This window comes from Natrix helvetica, assembly GCF_964273705.1.
Source record: "Natrix helvetica genome assembly, chromosome: Z".
NCBI lineage: Eukaryota > Metazoa > Chordata > Lepidosauria > Squamata > Natricidae > Natrix > Natrix helvetica.
In genome coordinates this window covers 25,401,588-25,426,451 of record NC_138554.1, presented here as the reverse complement: position 1 = coordinate 25,426,451, position 24,864 = coordinate 25,401,588, and the positions used below count along the sequence as shown (strand labels likewise).

The 24,864-nt window shown below is 38.2% G+C and overlaps 1 protein-coding gene across 8 annotated transcripts in view; it reads right to left on the bottom strand.

Annotated features, from left to right (window-relative positions):
* The window catches only part of PPP6R1 (protein phosphatase 6 regulatory subunit 1), a gene marked incomplete at its 3' end in the record, with an annotated part of 69,169 nt that extends 48,300 nt beyond the window's left edge, over positions 1 to 20,869 (bottom strand). For 2 of the 8 annotated variants that reach the window (XM_081970955.1, XM_081970956.1), the window contains exons 1-2: positions 20,717 to 20,737; positions 3,394 to 3,626 (exon numbers count right to left, since the gene is read on the bottom strand). In XM_081970955.1, coding sequence (XP_081827081.1) covers positions 3,394 to 3,620 — 227 coding nt within the window. In that variant the 5' untranslated portion in view covers positions 3,621 to 3,626; positions 20,717 to 20,737. The other 6 variants (XM_081970962.1, XM_081970959.1, XM_081970960.1 and 3 more) reach the window with 6 other exon arrangements.
* Between the last annotated feature and the right edge of the window lie 3,995 nt (positions 20,870 to 24,864).

Below are 24,864 nucleotides of genomic sequence, written 5' to 3'. Positions count from 1 at the left end.
AAATTGTTCTGGGACTTTAGAATTCAAATTGATAGCCATCTGCCACATAACATCCCAGATTTAACAACTATCAATGAGAAAGATAAAAAAGTCTGGATAAGCGACATGGGAGTACTTGAAGACAGCAAAATAAAACATGCAAACAGAAATAGAATGACTGTGGCAAAAGAAAGCAAAGGTAGTACCAATAAATAATAGGCACTTTGGGTGTACCACTGTAACATTATTGGCATTGACAAAATCACTATCAGTCAATTACAAAAGGCAGCTTTACTCAGTACAGCTTATGTCCTGGAACAATATATTTAACACCATCAAAAATCCACATCTGCCTATCCCAGGTCCTTCGGATGGACTTGATAAGTAGATAAAAATGCCAAATCCAGCCTGACCATCTGGCTGAGTGTGTGACCAACAACAATAATTAAAAAATCCAATAAATATACAAGTAGTCCTCAACTGATAGCTACAATGGGGCCCAAAACCTATGTTACTAAGTGAGAAATTTGTTAAGTGAGTTTTGCCCCATTTTGCGACCTTTCTTGCCACAGTTGTTAAGTGAATCACAGCAGTTGTTAAGTTAGTAATACAGCTGTTAAGTAAATCTTGTTTCAACATTCACTTTGCTTGTCAGGTCACAAAAGCGGATTGCGTGACTTTAGGACACCACATCCATTACAAATGTGAGTCAGTTGCCAAGCATCCGAATTTTGATCATGTGACCATCAGGATGCTGCAAAATGGTCATAAGTGTTAGAAACAGTCATAAGTCACATTTTTCAGTGCCATTGTAACTTTAAAAGGTCACTAAATGAACTGTTGTAAATCGAGCACAACCTGTAGAATTGAGACATGGCAAGGAAAATTATTACATGGCCAGTACAAAAAAAAAAATAGTAGGCAAAGCAAATTAAGAACCAGACTTGGCAATGCCTAAAAGCAGCAAAGAAGAGACAAAGGGCCTAATTCTGGCTGCACAAGACCAAGCCTTAAGAAATGTACAGGTTGTCCTCGACCTACAAGAGTTCTTTTAATGACTGTGTGAAGTTATAATGGTATTTTAAAAAAAGTAACTTATGATCGTTTTTCATGCTTATGAACTGTTGCAGCATTCACGTGGGCACATGATCACAATTCAGATACTTGGCTACTGACTCATGTTTATGACGGTTGCAGTGTCCCCAGGATCATGTGAGAACCTTTTGTGACTTTCTGACAAACAAAGTCAATGGGGAAGCCAGATTTACTTAACAATTGTGTTACCAATTTAACAACTGCAGCGATTCACTTAACTGTAGCAAGAAAAGTTGTAAATTGGAGCAAAACTCACTTAACAAATGTCTCACTTAGCAACAGAAATTTTGGGCTCAATTGTGGTTATAAATTGAGAACTACCAAAGTCAGAATTGAGAAGACCGCAACAGGAAATAAATGCCACCTCTACAAAGAAGCTGAAGAAACAGTGGACCAACAACCTGATTAGCTGCTGCAAGATCATTCAGTCTGACCAAAAACAACAGTAGGACAAGGAGCAACAATGGTGCGCTGGAATATTTGAAAGAAATAACATTTGTCTGCAAGCAAGAATTGGTGGGAAACACAAAATAGACAAAGTAATAGAAAATAAAGAAACTAACTGTTCTGAGATTTTAGAATTCAAACAGATAGGTGCCTGCCACATAACATCCCAGACTTAATAATTGTTGATATATAAGACAAAAAAATCTGGATAGTGGACAAAGCAGTATCTAGAGAAAGCAAAAGGGAAGAGAAAGAACTAAAGAAAGTAACAAAATACAAAATAGAAGTAGAAAGACTGTGGCAAAAGAAAGCAAAAATAGTATCAACAGTAATAGGTTGTAATAATTGCCTTGGGTGCAATCCCAGAATAACTGGAGCAGCACTTGCACACCATCAGCATTGACGAATCACCATCGGCCAATTGCAAAAGGCAGCTTTACTTGGAAACTGCCTACATCCTGTGACGATATCTTTAGTATTAAAGCCACAATGCCTGTCTATTTAAGGTCTTTGAAAAGGACTCAATAGGTGAATAAAAATACCAAATCGAGTCTAAACATCTGGCAGTGCAACCATTCATAATAATAATGGATGCCATACCAAGAAATCTTGAATGACACTTTAAAAATCTGAGTGTTGACAAAAATTCCATGTGTCCATTACAAAAGGTTGTGCATATACTATGCCAATACATTACAACATCCTAGGATCTTGGAAAAAAACCTTAATGCATATGAAAGCCAACACCAACTAAAGAACTGGCAACTGTGGCTTTATACTTTTGGTCTACGCAATAATTAATAGGTGGATAAAAATACCAAATCCAATCTAAATATCCAGGCTGACTGTGGAACCAATCATAATATATTAAACTTGTATGCCACCTGATTCTGAAAGACTCTGTCATGAAAAGTCAGAGCATATAATAAACATAAGATTCATATATAATTTTGCTGCAAAATTAAGGATCTATGTTTATTTTCTGCTGCTGTGCTATTTTAGTGCTTACTCATTCAAGGCATGGTTAGAATAACCATGGGTGGAAAGGCTGATGGAGATCTTTCACCCCCAGGCAACCGCCCATCATTTCTAGAATTATCTAGTTATTCTGTATACTGAACTTTTACTAGGAAAGAGTAAGCACTCTTCCTATGGCATCTGGGATCTTTTTTCCCCCATTTAATTTAACTTCAAATTATGTTTTCCTAATTGCTGTTACATTACTCTCATTGTGTATATTCAAAAGCTCCATTGGTTTTGTTTTGTTATTGCACCTAGCATTCTCTCATTTTACACACAGAACATGGTTAAGTAGAAGGTTTGACCACTGACCTTTATTTTCCACACTGGTTTTGTTCACAAGTTACAGCTGAATGAATCAGCCAAGTGACCTATCTCCATATGCTAGTAGCACATGATTGCAGGTAATTCAATTAGTTCAGTAGAAATTTATTCTGTTTTTCCAGCCACCACTTCACTACCCACTTCATGGCATGTTAGAGATGGGCAGGGAGGAGTCTAGTGTAGTATCATTTAGATCAAAACTGCTATGGACAGGAAGATAGAAATATATCCATCCTCACCCATTTATGCTCCTTTTATACCTTCCTGCACGATGATGATGTGGAAATGAAAACCAGAACAGCTGGTACTTAGAACAGCCCCATTTTTATAGACAGCTCTTAGTATAATATTCCAGTTAAACATGCTACTTCCCCCCCTTTGTGCCCATTAGCTAAGTATTTGTGTGGAGAGGATGCAAAAATATGATTATCCACAACAGAATTGGGAAAGATGAATCTGACACATAAATCTCCCTGGTTCTGGACATTTTGAAGATTACGTCTCCTTGAGGTTTGAAGATCTACTTACTTGTAGCGCACTCTTTCATCCACATCTCCAGGGGGCTCCTCAGTCACACAGGTGACTAGAGCTTCCATATGTTCTGGCTGTACCAGGAAGTCTACAAGTTTTCGGTTGACTACCTTGCATTCCTGCAATACATCTTCCTCATCCAAAAGTTCAAAAAGGGTCACATTCCCACGCTCCAAAAGTGTGTCAATATGAGAAGTTGTGTGGAGATCAAACTTCCAGAACATGGCTTCCTAAAGAAAGTAGGAAAAGAGCAAAAGCTCAGTCACTAAAAGGAGAAGAGTAGATAGATGTATATACACGTTATAATTATTCAATTATAATTATGTGCATTTCTATCCATGTACATATTCATCCATGCTAAACAAGTTTTTCCACATAAAATTGTACAACAGCTATTTCAGCTACAAAGAGTATTTGTACAAAGGGCCAAGCACAAAGTTTCTTCTGTTTAAAAACTATATTATGGACCCAGACTAAGAGGAAGAACAAAAGGTCACAGCTGAAAATACTAAGTAATATTGTGGGATTATGATCTTGCTATGGGGGTGGGGGTTAAGATTAATTAGGAAAAATTAAGACATGAAACAAATGGTTAGCATATCCTACAGTGATGTGTAAAGGTACATAATAAGAATTTTAGGAATTATGAGTTTCACAAACTTAGTAGACCCTAACAAAGTAGCATCAAACCCATGTTTGATTAAATACTAATATAATCCACACATGAAACAAAAAGACCAATCTCAAATGGCAAAAGGAATCTCACCAGTTACACAAGAAGGCAGTCAACCCTATCAAGTGATCAAAACATTCCAGCAGACTAAAACTAAGCTACTATAGATGGAGGATCAATAGGATGTATGTAAGGAATGGCGAGCTTTTGGAGAGTTGTAATCTAAACATTTTAACAAGGATGTTAGTAAAATTAGGTAAAACTGGTCTAGAAAGCTGTTATCAGAAATTTGCATACAAGTTTCCAATGTGAAATTACTTTATTGAGATTGATCATTCTAGGAGAGGCTACTTGTACACATTATATGGTTATTTGCACCAATTATTCCATAATTGAGTTGTCCAACTTAGTTTAATGCTCCAAAATGTATCCTAACATAACCCTCTTAACCTCAACAAAATAACTGTCCTAAGGAGATTATAGGGAATGCATTGATTCCAGGAGCAAAAAATCCAATGTGTTCTAAGCCATTAGCTCCTAATTTGAATTTAGTACACAAAATACACTGTAATTTATACAACAGTGTACATTGATGTCATTTGATTTTGCTTTAGGATACTGTTTATTTGGTATCTTTCCACAAGAGAATCTAGAGCAGTGATTCTCAACCTTCCTAATGCCACGACCATTTAATACAGTTCCTCATGTTGTGGTGACCCCAAACCATAAAATTATTTTGTTTTCTGTATTTTTTTGAAAATATGTGTTTTCCAATGGTCTTAGGTGACCCCTGTGAAAGGGTTGTTTGACCCCCAAAGAGGTCCCAAACCACTGATCTAGAGGTTCTAGCATTGAAGGTAGGTGGAATATCTGCATGGTTCATATGTGAAGATATATAGACTGGTCTAGCAATCTTACATGGGCCTTGAAATAAGCAAAGTTGTCCTCACATGTTTAAAGCCAGAAGCAGGGTATATAAATCATGCAGCAGTGATGAGAGCTACTATTCCCAAATCACACTAGGAAACCAGTTCATTCTTGAAGTTGCCAGGAGCTGGTCAATCTACTCAGAACCTAGCTATTGTTGTTGAAAGAATTATTTGCCTCAGAACTGAGGTTTTTTTGACATGTCACTCTATCTGAAGAATTACTGCAATCCACCATGACAGAGTAGTTAGAGAGCAGCAGATTGGGCAACTTTCCTCCCTTCTTCTTAAACCATGCTTATGACAAAACCGGCTCCTCAGTCACATTACAAATTGCAAGCTTAATCAAGAAGCGGAGAATAAATGTGGCAGAACAACAGTGCAATTGAATTTGCCTATAAGGCATAGTTCTTCTCTCTCTTCTCCACCCCTGCTCCCTTGCATTGGGTAAACTTTGGTGAGTGAGATAGATCACATTTATGCTTGCAAGATTCCCTAGCTACAACTATAATTCAAAGTGGCAAAAGTTCTCTGTACTGCTGAGGTGGGGAAGAGAGCGAAAGAAACCTAGAGAAAAACAAACAGTAACTTGGTGATGCCCCGCTTCCCTTTTAACTCTGTTGCCACCACAACTGCAAAGGCCAGAAGTTTTCATCTAGTATCCAGGCAACCTCTATACAAGACTTGTGCAATACAGCAGAGCAGTTTTCAGAAACTACCAACATAGAAGGGCAGGAAATCAGAAAGAAGGGAGGAAAAAGTAAAGACAGGATCGGTGAGATGGTATGCTTTATTTTACAGGGCCTAAGCTTAGGAATTTCCACAGCCACAGAAGGTTTTTCTCTTTGCTTTTTTTTTTAAAAAAAATTGCTTTAACTTAAAATAAACATACAGGCTAAGCAAATGGCTGACATAAAAACAAAAAAAAAATTATCCAGGCAATAATGGAAGTTTTACAGATTACAGCAGAAATAGTTTTGCAAGGCAATGTATCTATCTTACATACAGGTAGTCCTTAATTTAAAAGCATACGTTTAACAATGGTTCAAAGTTACCATTGGAAAAAACTGTCCTCGAAGTTACGATCATGGTCATATGGTTGCAATCTGGCCACTTGGCAACTGACTCACTTTTACTACGGTTGCGGCACCTTATAGCATGGAATTGCAGTTTGCGTCCTTCCCAGTTACCTCCGACAAGCAAATTCAATTGAGAAGCTGGATTCGCTTAACAACTGTGTGATTCGTTTAACAACTTCATAATTCGTTTAACAAACACAGTGATTTGCTTAGTGACCACAGTGAAAATGCTTTTAAAACTGGATATGGTCACATGGTAATTTGCTTAACGACCACATTGCTTAGGGATCAAAATTCTGCTCCCAATTAGGACACTTAAGGCATGGCATTTTGATTTTCTTAAGCATATAGTGATTTACACTGCTATCTTCATGTAGATTCAGCGGTTTAGTCATATAAAAAGCATGAAGAATAAACACACTTTTATAAGGCCTTGAAGACCTGGTTTTGTCAATGGGCCTGGAGAACCCAGAGTGGGATGGAGTTCATCAAGTGGCTTGTTCAATTGCTTGTTGTTGTTGTTGTTAGTGTGAGTGTCTAATTGCTTTTACTCTGTTTATATTGGGTATTTAACTTTTTTGTAAGCTGCCTAGAGTTATTGAAAGTGAGTGGGTGGCCATATCTCTAAATAAATAAATAAATTTTCATCCCAAAACAAAACAAGTCCTGGTTGTCAGAGTTCCATCTAAGCTCTTTATCAAAACTTCTACCGAAAAGCTGGATTGGTTTGCAAGAGATGCGCCATCTGGATCACGAGGGGCAAGGCATTCCATTATAGCGGGGGGGGGGGGGGAAGAGATACTGAAGCTGCTTGATGCCAGATTGAATTCCAGGCATCAGACTCATGCTCGTAAAAACCAGGTTTTCTCCAATTTGTTACATTTCTTAGCTTGACAGCAGAGAAAACATATCACATCTACCAAGAGCCCTATGGAGCTAAACAAATGATTTTTAAAAACAGAAAGGCAAGGAAAAGTTCTGAAATTAATAGCCCAAACTCTTGTATCAAAGGGAACATTCCAGTCCTGAAAATGTAGTAATTCTGAAAGGTCACATTTGATGATACTTGCTCAGAGGAGCTGGAAAGAAGCTCCATTAATTTAAGGCCAAAGCTGCTTACGTGCAAGCCTCACATGTAACTTAACAAATAAGAGATTTGCTCTCTTTAATTCCCGCTTCATCAGAGGCTTATTTGAAAATGAAAGCAAATGTTTAAAAATAAATCTTTGTGCAAAAATTGATTTAATGGTTTTCAGAAATCCCTGGTGATTTGCAAAATGGTTTTGAAAAATCCCCAGTGATTTGCAAATAAAATCTCTTCTGACACTAGGGAGGAGATTAGAAGCAACTGCAGAGTTGAAGAGCAAAAGATTAAAGTAGATTTTATGCACTTAAATCCTTAAAGATATTTAGAACAGGAAAAGCACCACAATGGTGCAGAACCCTTTGTTATAAGGTTAACAACCCACTTTTATTCAACCCACTTGGATTGCTAGAAAGCTGTGGAGGTTAACGGTATTAGCTCTGATATAAATGGACTATTAAATTGGTGTGCTTTCAAACTTATCCCCAACATTGCTAATACTATCACATAATTTCCTATAATTTTAGTATCCTTTGAGGAAGTTGGCATAATATATTATCTAATTTTTCTATAAGTGCTAATGAAAGTGAAACAAAATAATGAAATTAAACATAAGCCAACTGTGTTTATAGTTCCAGTTTTCCAATAAGGTCAACCAATCTGTAATCCAATTAACACTCTCATTGTTTAACAAAGTATGAAGGTCATTACGACTCATTTAAGCTTCAGCAATCAGAAGTATAGGCTGTTGGTGGGTGGGGCTCTCTCACCTTAATCTTGCCTGTTTCAAATGCACCAGCAGTGGCATGAAAACCATCAGATGGAAGCTGGTATTTGGTTCTTCCTGCTCCACAACAATAGCAAGGAGGCAAAGATTAGGAATGTAAGGACAGTGGAGCAGAAAACCTTCTACTAGTGAAACTACCTCAACTATGTGCTTCCAGAAATACCGTATTTTACTGGATTGCCATCTCTTGACATAACAGTTTATTCTTATTAATCAAGCTGAATCCTAAGACTAAAATGCTAAAACAGAGGTCCCCAAACTTGGCAACTTTAAGACTTGCAGACTTCAATAGGCATAGCTGGCTGGAGAATTCTGGGAGTTGAAGTCCACAAGTCTTAAAGTTGCCAAGTTTGAAGACCTCTGTGCTAAAACAAAGGGACAGCAGTCATTAGAACATCTGAAATAGAAGGAGAAACACTTGGAATTATTTTAAATTTTCTGAACAATCATATTCTTAAATTATGTAACACATTTTTATATAGCCATTACATACAGAAGAGAATAACAGAGTATGGAGGTCTTCTAGTTCAACCCCCTGCTTAGGCAGCAAACCCTCTACCATTTCAGACAAATGGTTGTCCAATCTCTAAAAAAATTACAGTGTTGGCACATTCACGATTTCTGGAGAAAAGTTGTTCCACTGATTAATTGTTCTAACTGTCAGGAAATTTCTCCTTATTCTAAGGTTGCTTCTCTCCTTCATTAGTTTCCATCCATTGCTTCTTCTCCTGCCTTCAGGTGCTTTGGAGAATAGTTGACTCCCTCTTTGTGGCAATTCCTGAGATATTGAAATACTAATATCATATCACCCCTAGTCCTTCTTTTCATTAAACTAAGACATACCCATCCAGATTCGGTCTCAGATTTTTCTCCACAGCTTCATGATTGCTGTCTTGCCAGGATTCAGCTAAAGCTTGTTGGGTCCCATCCAGACACCTATAGCTACCAGGCACTGAGAAAAGACAGCCAGCATTGCTTGGATCACTGGGATGGAGATGTAAAACTGTGAATCATCAGCATGTTGATGTCATCTCATCCCTTGGTGTCAGATGATCTTGCCCAGTGGTTTCAAGTAGATGTTTAAAAGGAGCAGAGAGAGTATTAAGCCCTGTGGCACCCCACAAAGAAGTGGCCTCTCATTGCCTGCTAATGTCAATTGGGACTGGCCTTGGAGAAAAGAATTGAGCCAGCACCATACTGTGCCATCCAGCCCCTAATCCCATAGATGTCCCTAAAGCAGTGGTTCTCAACCTGTGGGTCGGGACCCCTTCGGGAGTCAAACGACCCTTTCACAGGGGTCACCTAAGACCATCGGAAAACACATATTTTCGATGGTCTTAGAACTAAGACACTAATTTTATGGTTGGGGGGGGGGTCACCACAACATGAGAAACTGTATTAAAGGGTCGCGGCATTGGGAAGGATGAGAACCACTGCCCTAAGGATACCATGGTCAGTAGTATCAAAAGGTGCTGAGAAGTCAAGGAAAGCAAGAATGGATGCACTAGCCACATTTTGTTCTTGCCAGAGATCATCCATAAATGCAACCAATGCTCCTTCTGTCCCACCAAAGTAGGTTCCACTACCAAAGTCATTATAATACAGTAAAAACAATTTTTTTAGCAACAACGTGTCACTAACATACACCATTAACATTCATATAGTATAATCAACACATTTCCCTTCAATTATGTAAATGCATAGACATAAGGAATTTGATGAATTCAAATGATGGCATTCTAACTCTATTTTCTCACTGAAAACAGCAATATTTTAATGATGGTCTCAAAGGGTTTAGTGTGAATCAAGCTAGATACAATTCTATAGCAGATGATATGCATGGCTTGTTATTCGTTTACACATTGCCAAATTAATTTTCCAGCTTCATATGTAATTTCTAAGCAAAATAAACCCAACTAAGAGTTGCTTGACAGTGAGAAGAGTGCCAAATAAATTTAATAAATAAATGATACGATTTTTTTTTTTGCATTATATGATTTTAAATCTCATTGATGAGATTGGGGGATATGTCACAGCAGATGAGTGGCTCTTAGTTAACTTGGAGAGGCCGAATCTGAATAAATGAAAGTCCACCAGGAAATGGAATGAAATGTCAAAACATGCTAAAGAAAACAATGACAAATCACTTTGTGGTTATTGTGAAAAAAACCCTATTGTTTTCAGGTCTTCAGCTCATCTAGAAGGGATTTTTAAAAACTTTTTGATGAATAAGGTTCAAAATAAATATATCTCACAAAGACAACCTCTATCCATGGAGATACCACATAGAAGTATAAAAACAAAGCTCTGCATATAGTTTACAATTAAAAGAAAATATGACAAATCCACTCTGAATTATTCTAAACCAACTTGGGGCATTTCAGGAATCTACAAGGGCACTAATTTAAAGAAGAATTGTTTAAATAAAGTATGGACTCATGTTTACAAATGCTAGAAATGGTCTAAGTTAGAAAATATGGAAAGTCAACATTTAAGACAAATTCGAATAACTATTCCTGTCCATCTTACTTATTATCTTGATGTTCTGACTGATAACAATTAAAAAGTTAGTATCTTAATCGTTTGAAAATATGTTCAACTTTCCTTATCAATACCAATGAAAGAAAACAGTAGTTATCTACAATATTTTATACCCCAGCAGTTCTTTGGTGGCTTACAAGTTACAATTCATGTTTAACCACAACCACAAGATCATCAAATGTCAAATGCCTTTTCAAAGCAAAAAGTCAAGAGTGCCAGTAGAAATTTAAAACTCATTAAAACCATAGAAACTAGCAAGTCTGGTCATTATGCAAACAGGAAAGAATGTTTTATCATTACTCCTCTGATACAACCACTAATCTCATTTCATATAAAGAGAGGCAAAACAACTCTATAAAATCTTAAGAACCAGGCAGGTTCAAATTATTATTTTGCGAGATTTTAAGATAACAGCTAGAATTTACCTGAAGCAACAACATAGTACAGAAGTACTGACATCATTAAAACTTTCATTGCATCAGTCAGTCACAGGAATGCAGTAAATTGAGAGGTCAGACTATTGTTTCTCAACCTTGGCATCTTCCTAATATGTAGACTTCAAATCCTAGAACTCTCCAGTCAATATAGCTATTGCTGAGGATTCTGGGAATTGAAGTCAGTATATCTAATAACTCAAGTTTGAGAAACACTGGGTTAAACTAAGGAATTTTCAATATATTTGAAAGATATTGACAGAGTTGGGGTGAAGAGGCGAGAACAATAAATAATTCTAAACTGTTAAGGCACTATGTTCACTACAGATAACACAAATAATTAATCATGTATCTTAATAGAAAAGTCTATACTTTTATATTTTTCTCAGTTCAACTCTTTTTATTGTAAGGACTACTTATGGTTATAACTTTAACATCTTTTCAAAGAAGTTTAAAAAATTAAGTAAAAAATATTTTTAAAAAACCTGATAAAAATAATAAAAACTGCAGTTTAAGAATTATGGAGAGCTTCTGTCATTCTTCTGCATATAATTACAGGAAAAAAAGGCAAGAGACAACTCCAGTTTAAAATTTTAGTAACATATCTGTTTCTGGAGAACAGCACAAATCCTTAAACTTCACTTCCCTGGGTTCAATCCTTGCATTCAGTTATAAGTCGTTTGCCTGCTACAATGTGTTGAACTCTCAAGATTTTGAGAGAAGATCTACATGCTACTGATACAAATTAATTCGATATTAAACAAATCAGTTTTGTGATATGCTCAGCAATGCAACAAATAAATGCAGGCAAATAAAACAATTGACCAAACACTGTAGTGTTGCCAATAAAACCTGTCCCACTATTCGATTAGAATTTTAATCTCAGTAGTAATTATTTGATCTTCAAAATACATTTAATCAAACTGACAGTTTAAAATGTACTAGTATATTATGTACCGAGTTTTAGATTCAAGCTTGTATCATTATACCTCACATTAAAAAGTGTTTTATACTTTGCTGTTCTGCACAAGATGGAGTTTAAATACTATCCTACAGCCTCTAAATATCAGTCAATAAAACTCAATCAGAAATGGTAAAAATACACAATGCAAGCAAGAGCTTTTGTACAAGCTTAGTTTTGTACGTCATTCTCTATACATGCTTCATTCTGAAAAAGAAAGCAAAGCAATAGTGTCTAAGGTGTGGCATGGTAGAAAGCCAAACTAGAAATTTTGCTGAATAGTTTAGCATTTTTCAAAAGACTACAGCAGCCAGATATTGCTTTTTAAAATTAAATACAGTCAAGATTTCTGAAAATCAATTAATGAATTCTATTTTCAAAACTTTATTTACAAAAAATAGAAACAAATCATATCTCACAAAATTGCATGATGGTTATCATGGTTTAAGATACATACGTGTGTGTGTGTGTATGTGTGTGTGTGTACAACTACACTTAACACTAAAATAAGCAATCTGATACCTCCAGATACTCTGAGATAATATACCTATAAACCACAACCATCCTGACCAGCAGTCCAAAAGATGTTTTTTCAAAAGGCAACTGGGCTTTGTTTTTTCTTGAAGATGTTTTGCTTCTCATCCAAGAAGCTTCTTCAGTTCTCCAGAGCTGAAGAAACTATTTAGATGAGAAGTGAAATATTTTTAAGGAAAAACAAAGAAAATCCAGTTGCCTTTTGAAATAAGCATATTTTGGAAAACCATGATCTGGATGACTGAGAATCTCCATAATCATCCTGCAGTTCAGCAATTGGGTATTATGTGGGCAGTTTGAAACATTTGGATGGCATCAAGTTGCCTCTTCCTGCTCTATACAACACACACACACACACACACACACTTTAAAGTAGACGAAAATATAATTATTCATATTTAAATTGATTTATATTTTACCCAAAAACAGATTTACACATCTCATTCATATGGCTCATATAAATGCCATAAAAAAAGTAACAGTAGTTTTGCTAATATTCACCCATAACTATACAGTGATGTCCAAATAATCCTCCATCCCCTTCCCTCTCTATTAGCAGGATCAGCCAGGGTCACTTGCACAACTTCACTGGAACTTGGCCACTGAGTCACAATCTCTTAATGAGCTCTTTGTAAGTAGCAGGCCCAAAGGCCTGTCAGCATGGTCATAAAAACAGGCACCAAAGTTCAGATGAGGTAAAAGTGAAAGCAATTTGTACTGGTTTCAAATTTACCAAACTCTGGAGCAGGCATCAGTCACGCAACATGACAGTTAAAGAACTATATGACTGGTCATAGGTAACTCTCTAAACAGTATGTCAAAAACTAGGATGTGTGCAGAACTCTAAAGTAGAACAGGCAGAATACTGGGAACTGAAAAAGAACTGAGATCACATACAAGTGGACAAATTATGGCTTTTACAATGTACGACTCCCTGCCGGATGATTAAAAGAGTGGGAAACCTGTTGCCTCTGCTTTAATTTCATGGTGCTTCCAGATGCTAAAGGTCTTTCCTTGTTTTCCAGATGATTCCCTTGGGAACTGCACAGAGAAAACTTTTGTTTTCTTATGTGCAATAAAATGTACCAATGCTTGACTCTGCCCAGAGTTGGCCTGGCCACATTTCAGCAGCAGCAGAAGGATTTTCTCCATGAATTAAAAAAAAAATAGAAGAGGGGTTCATCATGGGGTCGTCAACTAAATCTGGTGCTATAAAGATAACGGTCAATATTGACCAACTTTCTGGGGAAAACAAGAGGCAGGCGAATGGAAAAGATCATATTTAGTCTATTAATAGGATTAACAAGTATCTACACCATTACAATAGAAGCCTTCTCACTGGTAGGATCCAAGTTATGAAATTATTTTCCCAGTCATTTTTACCTGGCTCTTATGATAGCTTATGGGCATCAGGTGAGGCCCATCCATTTTTAATATTTCCTTTCTCTTGATTGGCTATGGTGCACTCTAATTAAATAGTGCTGGTGACGTCTCGCCTGGACTACTGCAATGCTCTCTACATGGGGCTTCCCTTGGGACGCATCCGGAGACTGCAGCTAGTTCAGAACGCAGCCGCGCGGGTTATTATGGGAAGTACACGTTACTCCCACGTAACACCTCTCCTGCACGAGCTGCACTGGCTACCTGTGGCCTTTCGGGTGCGTTTCAAGGTATTGATCACCATCTTTAAAGCGCTCCATGGCAGTGGACCTAGTTACCTGCAGGATCGCATCCTACCACACACGTCCCTGCGACCTATCCGCTCACACAGAGAGGGGCTCCTCCTGGTGCCGTCTGCTAGTCAATGCCAGCGGGCGACACCTAGGAGTAGATCCTTCTCTGTGATGGGCCCAACCCTCTGGAATGACCTCCCCCCTGACATTCGAACTACCACCGACCTCCGTTCCTTCCGGCAAAAGTTAAAGACTCACCTATTTCAATCAGCTGGCCTGGCACTTTCTTAGTTTTACCTCCCCGGGATTTATTCATTTTAATTGGGTTTGGGGTTTTAAAAAGTTTTTAATATACTATATACTATATTTAATATTTATTATTCTATGTACAGTCTTGCAACCTCCTCCACCTACGTATTTAATTATTTAACTGTTTTGTATGTATTTTATAACGTATTTTAGTGACTGTACACCGCCCCGAGTCCCTTCCGGGAGAGGGGGCGGTCTATAAATATGAATAATAAATAAATAATAAATAAAGTTCATTGTTTCATCTTTCTCTGATCTGTCATTTTTTAATGCAATGCTTTTTAATCTGTTTTATTTAGAAAGACTTCAAGGGATTTGTTAAAAAGCAGGGATGCATTAAATTAACTATATGAATTTGGGCAAGACTTATTGCTAAACTTTTACAATGCCTACTAAGACCAATATCTCAAATTGTCTACAAGAATACTTACTGTATTTTTCGGACTATAAGATGCACTGGAGTATAAGACGCACCAAGATTTTGAAGAGGCAAATTTAAAACAAAAAGTTTTTGCCCTCCCTGGCCCCCAAGAGCATTCTGCAGGGCTCCCAAGCCCTCTGCATGCCCTGTTTTGTGTGAAAAAGGGGCATGCAGAGAATTTGAGAGGCCTGCAAAGTGCTCCTGGGGGCCAGGAAGGGCAAAAATGTGACGCCTGGGGGGGAGGGGAAAATGGGCCCATTTTTAGCAAAAACGGGGCATGCATAGGGTATGGGAGGCCTGCAGAGTGCTTTTGGGGGCTTGGGAGGGCAAAACCAGCCCTATTTGTGAAAAACAGGCCCATTTTTCACTCATTTTTGCCCTTCCCAGTCGCCAGGAGCACTTTGCAGGCCTCCCAAACCCTCTTCACATCCTTTTTTGTGGGGCGGTGTTTTGGGAGGCCAAAAATGATGTACTCAGTGTATAAGACGCACCCAGATTTTCACCGTCTTTTGGGGGAGGGAAAGGTGCATCTTATACTCCCCCCTAAATACAGTATCTCCCGTAGACATCCTCATTCTTTCATATCATCACAATTATCATTAGTATTATCTTATTTTATACTGATTTAACTATTAGTTAGTTAGTTAGTTAATCTTTCAGTCAACTCAAAGTGGTGGATGGACCTAATACCCCTATTTTCCCCACAACAACACTGTGATGTGGAGTTGAGCTGAGAATGTGACTGACCTAAAATCATCCAGCTTGGCTTCATGCCCAAGGGAGTCCTAGAAGTCATTGTCATCTGGTTTCTAGGCCAGCAACTTAACCATCTCATTGCTATATTTAATACCCCCTTCCTCACATAAACGGTTACAAAATTTTATATTTTGGTTTCAAGGCTTTCTATCTTTACCACCCAAGACATTCTACACCCACACTAAAGTAGTGGGAACATTAAAAGAAATCAAGAAGACCATTGACCTCAGGATGCTAAAAGGCTATAACAAGCAATGTATACAGTACATCGATACCAGAGAGTAGTTACAAAGCTAGAGATATAACCTTTCAACAGGAACTCTTGCCCAGCCGCAAGTAACGATTTCTCAGAACAAAAAAAGAATTGAAGAGCCAATGAGAAGACTGCTAAAAATGAGTTGTGTGTTTTTGAAAGGTTGAATTTAGCAACTACACCAAAGATCTAAGACAGATATACACAGTTCTACTGACCTAGTGCAAATGCTGCTTTTAAATTTGTGAGATACTACCATGCTTCTGCTCTATTTTTACCCAGTATGCTGCCCCCAGCATAATCCATCTGTTTCAGCCCAGCTATGAAGTGGGCACACATCATGTCATGTTCTTACTCAAACTATTTACAAGTATGCTCAGAGAATTATAGCCCAAGATGTACTAGGACCAAGATCACAATTTTCTCCTCAAAAAGAGCAACAAACTTGCCACATTCTCTAACAGGAAGCTTATATTTCAGAATATTAAACAAAAAAAAAGCATTTAACATGTGAGGAAGAATCTTACTCTCTCAAACAAATTGGTGTTGACAATACCTAGAAGGCCTCATAGTACAATAAATGATGGCATGAGGCATAAAAAAATGTAAGCTGTAGATCCTTTCCAAGGGAAAATTCAAGAGCTTTAGAAATGAGATCAAAATATGTAATCCACAAACATTTATACTTGTCTACAACATATATTTATATTAACTACTTTGGGGACCCTGGCAACCCTGCATGAGGAAACTTGTTTTCTTCCAAATTGCAAAACATTTCCCAGACTGTTTGTTGGGAAACTTTACTCCTAGACTTTTTTATTTAAAAAATCCACTTGCCATTGGGAAATGATGAGCAAGCAGACTGCATCCCAACTCCGGAGAAAGGAAGGGAGATAATTTGAGTTGTTGTACTATCATAGCTGCTGCCATTTGCATTTTTAAATTAGCAGGAAGCCTGGAAATTATTTGGCTCTCTGTGGCCAAAGTGGAGAAATGTAGAGCCAAATTTCGAAGGAGGAAAGACAGAAGGTAATGTTGGTTACCATAGCTTAAACACACTTAGTTGGAAGCATTAGCTTATGAAGCACACATTCTCTCCTTCTGCCAGGGGAAAAATATTGCCAGGCTTTCTTTACCTCTACAGGTCAGCTAACACTTGTGCATTCCTATTAGTCACTAGTAGCAACCAGGCTAGTATTTATTGACAAGCCTTTGAGTTCACAAAGTACTGTCTACATCAATTATTACCTTTTAGCAAACTACAATTTAAAGAAATGCAGACTTTACTGATTCTTCGGTTATATGCATAATTCCCTAAAACTATTTTTCATCCGCATTTATCAATTTCATTACTCTTACTGGTATACTAAGAGCTCTTACTTTTATTAAAAAAACTACCCTTATTTAATCTTCATTAGTCTAGCCCTGAATACTCACTTCTTATATTTAGAACAAGGGGTATTCCCCCACCCCCAAGGCCACTTGTTAACCTGGAAAGTTAAGTTTTTGAATAGCAAAATGAATCCGCTAATCTCTCAAGCTCTGCTTTCCTTTGCTGCCACAGATCTCTACTTTATGGCTAGTAACCTACATTCTGCAATGCATTCCTTTTCCAAGAAAGCAAAGCTTAGTCTATATTTATACTGTAGACTTTCTAAATTTCAAAGGCCAAAAAGAGAGACAGAGAGCCAGGAATCTGAGCCCCCATAGTAATGCAAGGCAAAGATAAGTGGTAATTTCAGCTTGGAGCAATCTATGCTATGCAGTCAAACTAAGGCTCTCTTACCAAGTTAGCTAATCCTATTTTCTCTGGGAGAAAAACCTTTCAATCTTCCATTTAAAAAAAAGATGTCATAAATTTCCCCCATATGTCATGGAAAAGTCACTTGAACTTTGCAATATGAATGAGGATCTCCTTTCACAGGAGCTACATATAAATTTATTAAAGAGCAGTAAAACTCTTCTTTTGAGGTTATTTACAATAGTAGAGTTCCTCATATCTAGTCTATGTGCAGAAAGATAATATTCTCTCTGCTCAGTCAAGTATAACAAATGCATGACTCCTTCTTTAGACCAATGCTTCTATAGAAAACATGTAAGGAATCGAAATACCTGGCTGTCTGGTCAAAAAGTATTAGAAGAAAAGCTTTGTTGAAATGTCAAGTCTTCCATTTCAATTGCTTTCTTATGTGCTGATTGTTAGCAGTGGGGTTAAATTTATGCCTCTTCTTGCCAAAACTTGTCAAAGCAATCTGCAGCTGTATATCTTCTAGATTTAACTATGATTGCCAAAGCAGCTTGAATCTTTAAAATAGGACAAACTATGAATAATAATAATCTCTATGGCTTATTTTTGTTTGGCCCTCTTTCAGATAAGAAAGATTTACACTTTCTTAAAGTTTAAATAAGACACAGCAGACAGATTGCTGTGATCCCTTTCTTTTGGTTAATAGCAGACAGATCAATGGAAAGGAGGAGCTGCATCACAGATCAGTTTGTCTACATTTTAATGCCCCCAATGGACAGCAGCCAAAGTACTGTAAAACACATTGCACATTCTCTCATTATCAGTTTTAAAGTACGAAAAAAGAACAAAATACAAGGCACCCAGGGATCTTTAGTGAATTCTACAAACAAGCTAAGCATGAACTCAATTTGCTTTCAAGTTAGCTCTGAAGATTAAAGTTCTTGTGGTGAAAATCAGTTTTCCCCCTTCTTTGGGTTCACTTCTCAGTTTAGAGCAAACTCTTTGCATTAGGAAATAAAATGTTTAGTTTAGGACCATGAAAATATAAGCACTGTATAACCATTTAGTTAGCTGCAGCAGTTTGTCTCAACATGTATCTGATATCATGAAATTATATTCATGTTTATAAATCATTTGTAAATTGGCCTTGTAATATATTTGTCAATATACATTTCCAATATACATTACTTTCATGAATCATCACTTTCTGCTTTTATTGTCAGAAAATGAACGAAGAAAATATCAGATCCATAGTAAATGTGACATGCCCTATGAATTAAAATGCATATACTAATAGATATCAGCTTTTCTGAATTGCTCCTTAAAAGTTCACAAAAAAATAGGCATTTGCCAATAACTTTTTAAAAAGAAGTCTACATTTTACTTTTGTGTACAGTGCATGTGGTTTAACAAATCAAAAGATTCAATATTTGCCAAATGAAATACCAAATTTATTATTTTTTCTTGATTTTCATAATGTAAAACTACATTTTTGGAGAAAATGACAAAAATTGATCTAATCTTTCAACTTCCAAACAGCAAAACAAGTTCACCTACCGTTACGCTGAAACAGATCAAAAAGGGAAACACATTAAATCAATAGTATACTGTCTGATTATTCTTAAAATATGAAAATTTTCTTTAAAGACTTCAACTAAAGTGGAACACCCATTGAAGCTGTCTAGACTTGGACAAATGTTTAAACTTTTATTATCTTTAATATTAATTGAAAAGGCCCAACTCTTAAAAGAGACAGAAGACAGCTTCTATCCACGAATAAGATGAAGAATTGTTATTTACCCGACTTACCAAATACAGTACAACATATCACAATTACTGATTATTCAGAGTCACCAAGCAAATATCATGTGTGCAGTTTGATCAGAGTTCAATTTATCCCTTAATATACTTTAACCTTTCTAGTGTGTACAAAAGGTAGTTAAAGGATGTTATATAATAAAGATTGAAGTTTCCTTCTCCACTGGCATGTGACAATTCTAAGCTGTGTGAGTGATTCTGAGGAGTATACAAGGCATCAATTATTTTATACAACACAGGTAACATCTACAATGTGTCCCCAGTGAACATTTTAATTAGGAATTAAGGTGAAACAATTTGGAAGAAAAATGCATATGAAAATGTGAACTGTGCATGCTGGGGCACTTTTTCTCAGCTAATGAAACCCAAAATAGTGCAGCTATTTAAATACATATCAGACCCATCATCCCACCCACTCAGAAGTTGTCATTCTCACCAAAAGACACAAAAATGGAGAGCTCAAAATTTTCTGACATCTGTTCCTCTTCGTTGCAAGCTTCATTTATTTAAGTATAGATACAAGCACACCATTTAGGCACCGCTTTGCTAGGGATGCCTAAATGGTGTGTTAATTAATCACTGTTTTGTAAATCCTACCCCTCCGCTCAAATCCATTTCAATTCTGTCAACAGGACAGGGCAGGCGCATATATTCAAGTTTACAGTTTTCGAGACTTGCGTCCACAAAACTTTCGGAGGAAATGGACTGAGGGGTTGAGGTGGGTGAAGGAGCGGTACTACTTAATTTTAAAAGATCAAAAAAGGCTGCTACGATGCTGGGGACCGAAAACCTGACGACGCCCCCCCCCCCGTTCCCCTTCACGGCGGACGAAGCGTCGCTTTCCTGGCGGGTGGGGGGAAGGTATAGAAAAGGGGGACGGATGGCGGTGCTTGCGGGGGAGCAGCGAAAGGAAAGCCGGATTGTTACCTGAGGGAGAGAAGGGAGGAGGGCCCAGGAAGGACTCCTCACAGGCGGAAAGAGGGAAGACAACGCGCACAAACGGAGCGTGGTGTGGTGTGTGTGTGTGTGTGTGTGTGTGTCTGTGAGGGGGAAGATACTGAGGGGGGCAAGAAGAGGGGGAGGGTCTCCAACAGGGTTCTCTAAAATGGCGGCAGCTTCTTTTCCCACAGGGCTCCCACTTCTCTCTCTCTCTCTCCCCCTCCTCTCTTAGGCACGGTCCTTCTCCCCCTTCCCTTCTCCTCACCCTCAAGGTCCACCGCGCTCACCGGCCACGAGCCTTCCTGCCCTTTTCCTTCGCTGGCGGAGGAAATGGGAAAGAAGCTCGCTCACTCGCAGCTTTTTTTTTTTTACCCCTTTCCCTTGCCTTCACCGCCACGATCCCAGAAGCCACCGCGCGCGCCTCCAGCGGCCCACTTGCCATTTCCTCCTCCGGATAAACCCCGCCCCTTACACCTTTCCTTCCGCTCGGTCCTTCTTTGCTGGTTCCTGCTGTTCTACCTTGTCTTCCGCACGCTCTTCCTTTCCCTTCTCACTGATACCACACTTACCACCCACCCCCACCCCCACCAGCTCGCACTCGCTTCCCCGGCTCCTCCCATTTGGCTTCAAGGGAGGGAAGGGGGGGGAAAACCGCGAGCAGCGCAGGCGCCGTCTGAAGCCTGCCTACACTGCGCGTGCGCGGGATGAGAATGGGGCTGTTTTGTTCTGCGTTCCCCCCCCATCTTTTTTTTCTGATCTGATTTAAATTTGATTCCCAAGTTGGCACATGTGTATTCACTGGCTTTATTCTTATTGCTATTTCTTTTAAGCAAGTTTTATTGGCGAGTCATTGAAATACTTTACCCCATTTATTCGTGCCGATTTCCGGTGTTCATGTCCATGTCTTACACCTGTTATCTCGTATATGTTTGACAAACTAAATAAAATTTTATCACCATCATCATTTTAGTCATTGTCTTTAGCCGTCCACTGCAGGATGAAGGTCTCTTCCGTATGCTTCCAACTTGTATTTTTTAGTAAAATATGCGTACCTCCCGTCGGACTCTGCGTGTTCTACAATCGCGGTTTCAACTATCAATCACACGGGCTGCTGTATCGCTGCCATTTCGTGATCTTTTTGCCTTGTGCCCATTTTCGTGTCCTTACCGCAATTTATACACGCGGTTTCTTGAAGCTTTCTCGTTCACAAATATACTGATCCCATCATAACCATGGTTTTTTAAAATTTTATCACAAATATACTGATCCCATCATAACCGTGTTTTTATTTTATTTTATTTTATTTCGCCTGCAAACCTAATACTCTGCTAACCACACACTAATGTTTTCCTTATACAGCTCAGAGCTATCCCGGTAATCTGTTTTTCATGAGTACTGACTTAAACTAGGTTCCTGGTGCATTAAAAACAAAATAACTGAAAAGATCATATATTGCAAATTGTTTTCCTCCCTGTTGAAGACACAGCAGGGGATGTTTCTTAACCAGGGATTACACCAGCCTAACAGCTCTGTCATGAATGTAAGCAATTCTGTGGTGGTTGATCCAAGCATAACACTGCATCCAGGATGCTGAGCCAGCTGTGATTTCATGAATCTGAGGGAGCTCATTGTCAAAGAAAAGTAGGTCAGTGTTTTGTGGGTCACCTGGGATAATAGAGACCCAACCTTAACTAGATGGTGTCTCCCTATAGTGTTGCAACAATCTGGCAGCTGGGAGTTGATGGATTAAGTATAGGAACCCTCCCCCTAAATGTTATTTTTGTTAGGGTGCATGGTTTGGATAAGGAAAAAATTGTTATTGATTTAAAGGCCTGCAAATTGTACAAGTTATTATTTTGTACTAAGCCATTGGTTCAAAAACCAAAATAACTGAGTTTATACAACTTGCTCTAACCCAACAAGTTACATCATGGCTGAGACCTACATATACAAACATGTTGACAACTTTACTTTGAACATAAGATCCACTGAAACTGCCGATATTAAGCCGTTGTCATATTTTGTGCTCAAAGTATTCCATTAAGTACAAAATGACTAGAAAATAAGAAAGGAAGTTCCGAAAATAGAACCTATCTTAGTGGAATTCTCCTTTCTTAAAACATGTACAGATAGTCCTTGACTTAGAACCATTCATTTAACAAATATTTGAAGTTACAGCAGCACTGAAAAAGTGACCTATGATCGGTCCTCACACTTACAACCGTTGCAACATACCCATGGTCAGATGATCAAAATTTGGGAGCTTTGCAACGGCATGCATTTATGCTGGTTGCAGCATCCCAGGGTCATGTGATCATCATCTGTGACTTCCAGCTAGCTTCCAAGAAGAAAAGTCAAAGTGGGGGAAGCTGGATTCACATAAGCATCTGCAGTGATGCACTTAATAACTACAGGAAAAAAAAAAGGTTGTAAAACAACTCACTTAATAAGCTGCCTTGCTTAGCAATGGAATTCCTGGTCCCAATTGAGATGATAAATCAAGGACTATCTCTATGTTATAATGGCAGAGTAGTTCTTTCTTGATAATGCAGTTAAGTGTACATATATCTGTATTTTTATATACAAATTTATAGAAGTGTAGATGAAACTCGAAAAATTAGAATATCGTGCAAAAGTTAATTTATTTCAGTAATGCAACTTAAAAGGTGAAACTAATATATGAGATAAGACTCATTACATGCAAAGCAAGATAGTTCAAGCCGTGATTTGTCATAATTGTGATGATTATGGCGTACAGCTCATGAAATCCCTAAATCCACCATCTCAGAAAATTAGATTATTACATGCAATCAATAAAACAAGGATTGCACATAGAACAATATCGGACCTCTGAAAAGTATAAGCATGCATATGTACTCAGTACTTGGTTTGGATCCCTTTTGCAGCAATTACTGCCTCAATGCAGCGTGGCATGGAAGCTATCAGCCTGTGGCACTGCTGAGGTGTTATGGAAGACCAGGATGCTTCCATAACGGCCTTCAGCTCTTCTGCATTGTTCGGTCCCATGTCTCTCATCTTTCTCTTGGCAATGCCCCATAGATTCTCTATGGGGTTCAGATCAAGTGAGTTTGCTGGCTAATCAAGCACAGTAATTCCACAGTCATTGAACCAGGTTTTGGTGCTTTTGGTAGTGTGGGCAGCTGGAAAATGAAGTCAGCATCCCCATAAATCTCATCTGCAGAAGAAAGCATGAAGCGCTCCAAAGTCTCCTGGTAGACGGTTGTCCTCTTTTCTGGTGAGAGCAACTTTTGCCAAAAGCAGCAAAAACTGGTTCAATGACTGTGGGATTACTGTGCTTGATTGCTCTCCATTCTTCCTCCGTACTCTGGGTCCTTGGTTTCCAAATGAGATGCAAAAGTTGCTCTCATCAGAAAAGAGGACTTTGGACCACTGTGTTTCATTAAGACCAGGGTCAACGCAGCAGTCTACCAGGAGATTTTGGAGCGCTTCATGCTTCCTTCCGCAGACAAGCTTTATGGGGATGCTGACTTCATTTTCCAGCTGCCCATACTGCCAAAAGCACCAAAACCTGGTTCAATAACCGTGGGATTACTGTGCTTGATTGGCCAGCAAACTCGCCTGACCTGAACCCCATAGAGAATCTATGGGGCATTGCCAAGAGAAAGATGAGAGACATGAGACCGAACAATGCAGAAGAGCTGAAGGCCGTTATGGAAGCATCCTGGTCTTCCATAACACCTCAGCAGTGCCACAGGCTGATAGCTTCCATGCCACGCTGCATTGAGGCAGTAATTGCTGCAAAAGGGATCCAAACCAAGTACTGAGTACATATGCATGCTTATACTTTTCAGAGGTCCGATATTGTTCTATGTGCAATCCTTGTTTTATTGATTGCATGTAATAATCTAATTTTCTGAGATGGTGGATTTAGGGATTTCATGAGCTGTACGCCATAATCATCACAATTATAACAAATCATGGCTTGAAGTACCTTGCTTTGCATGTAATGAGTCTATCTCATATATTAGTTTCACCTTTTAAGTTGCATTACTGAAATAAATGAACTTTTGCATGATATTCTAATTTTTCTAGTTTCACCTGTAACTCCCATAGAGCAGTGTTCCTCACCTTGGGAACTTTAACATGCAACTCCCAGAATCCAAGCTGGCTGGGGAAGGTTGAGAAACACTGCCAAAGAATATATATAGCAACACATTGAAGTGCAGCATTTTTACTCTTATAAGTGCATAGAACTACTTTAAGGTTAAATGCATTCAGAATTGGAGCATGAACCAATTCTATACTACATATCATATACCATATAGCTAAAGCAGCTTGGTTTCAAGCTTATGACAAAGTTCAGATTGCCCCCTCAGCCACAGATTTGGTTAAAGGCCTGAGGTAACACTTTGCTGAACATTTTTAAACATGTTTTAATCATAGGTATTAGGTGAAATGTATAGTTGTCTTTTTATGTTTACATTTTATTTAGCTGGTTGTAACGCAGTATGAAATACCTATTAACATCATCACAGTAGTTAAGAGGAGACA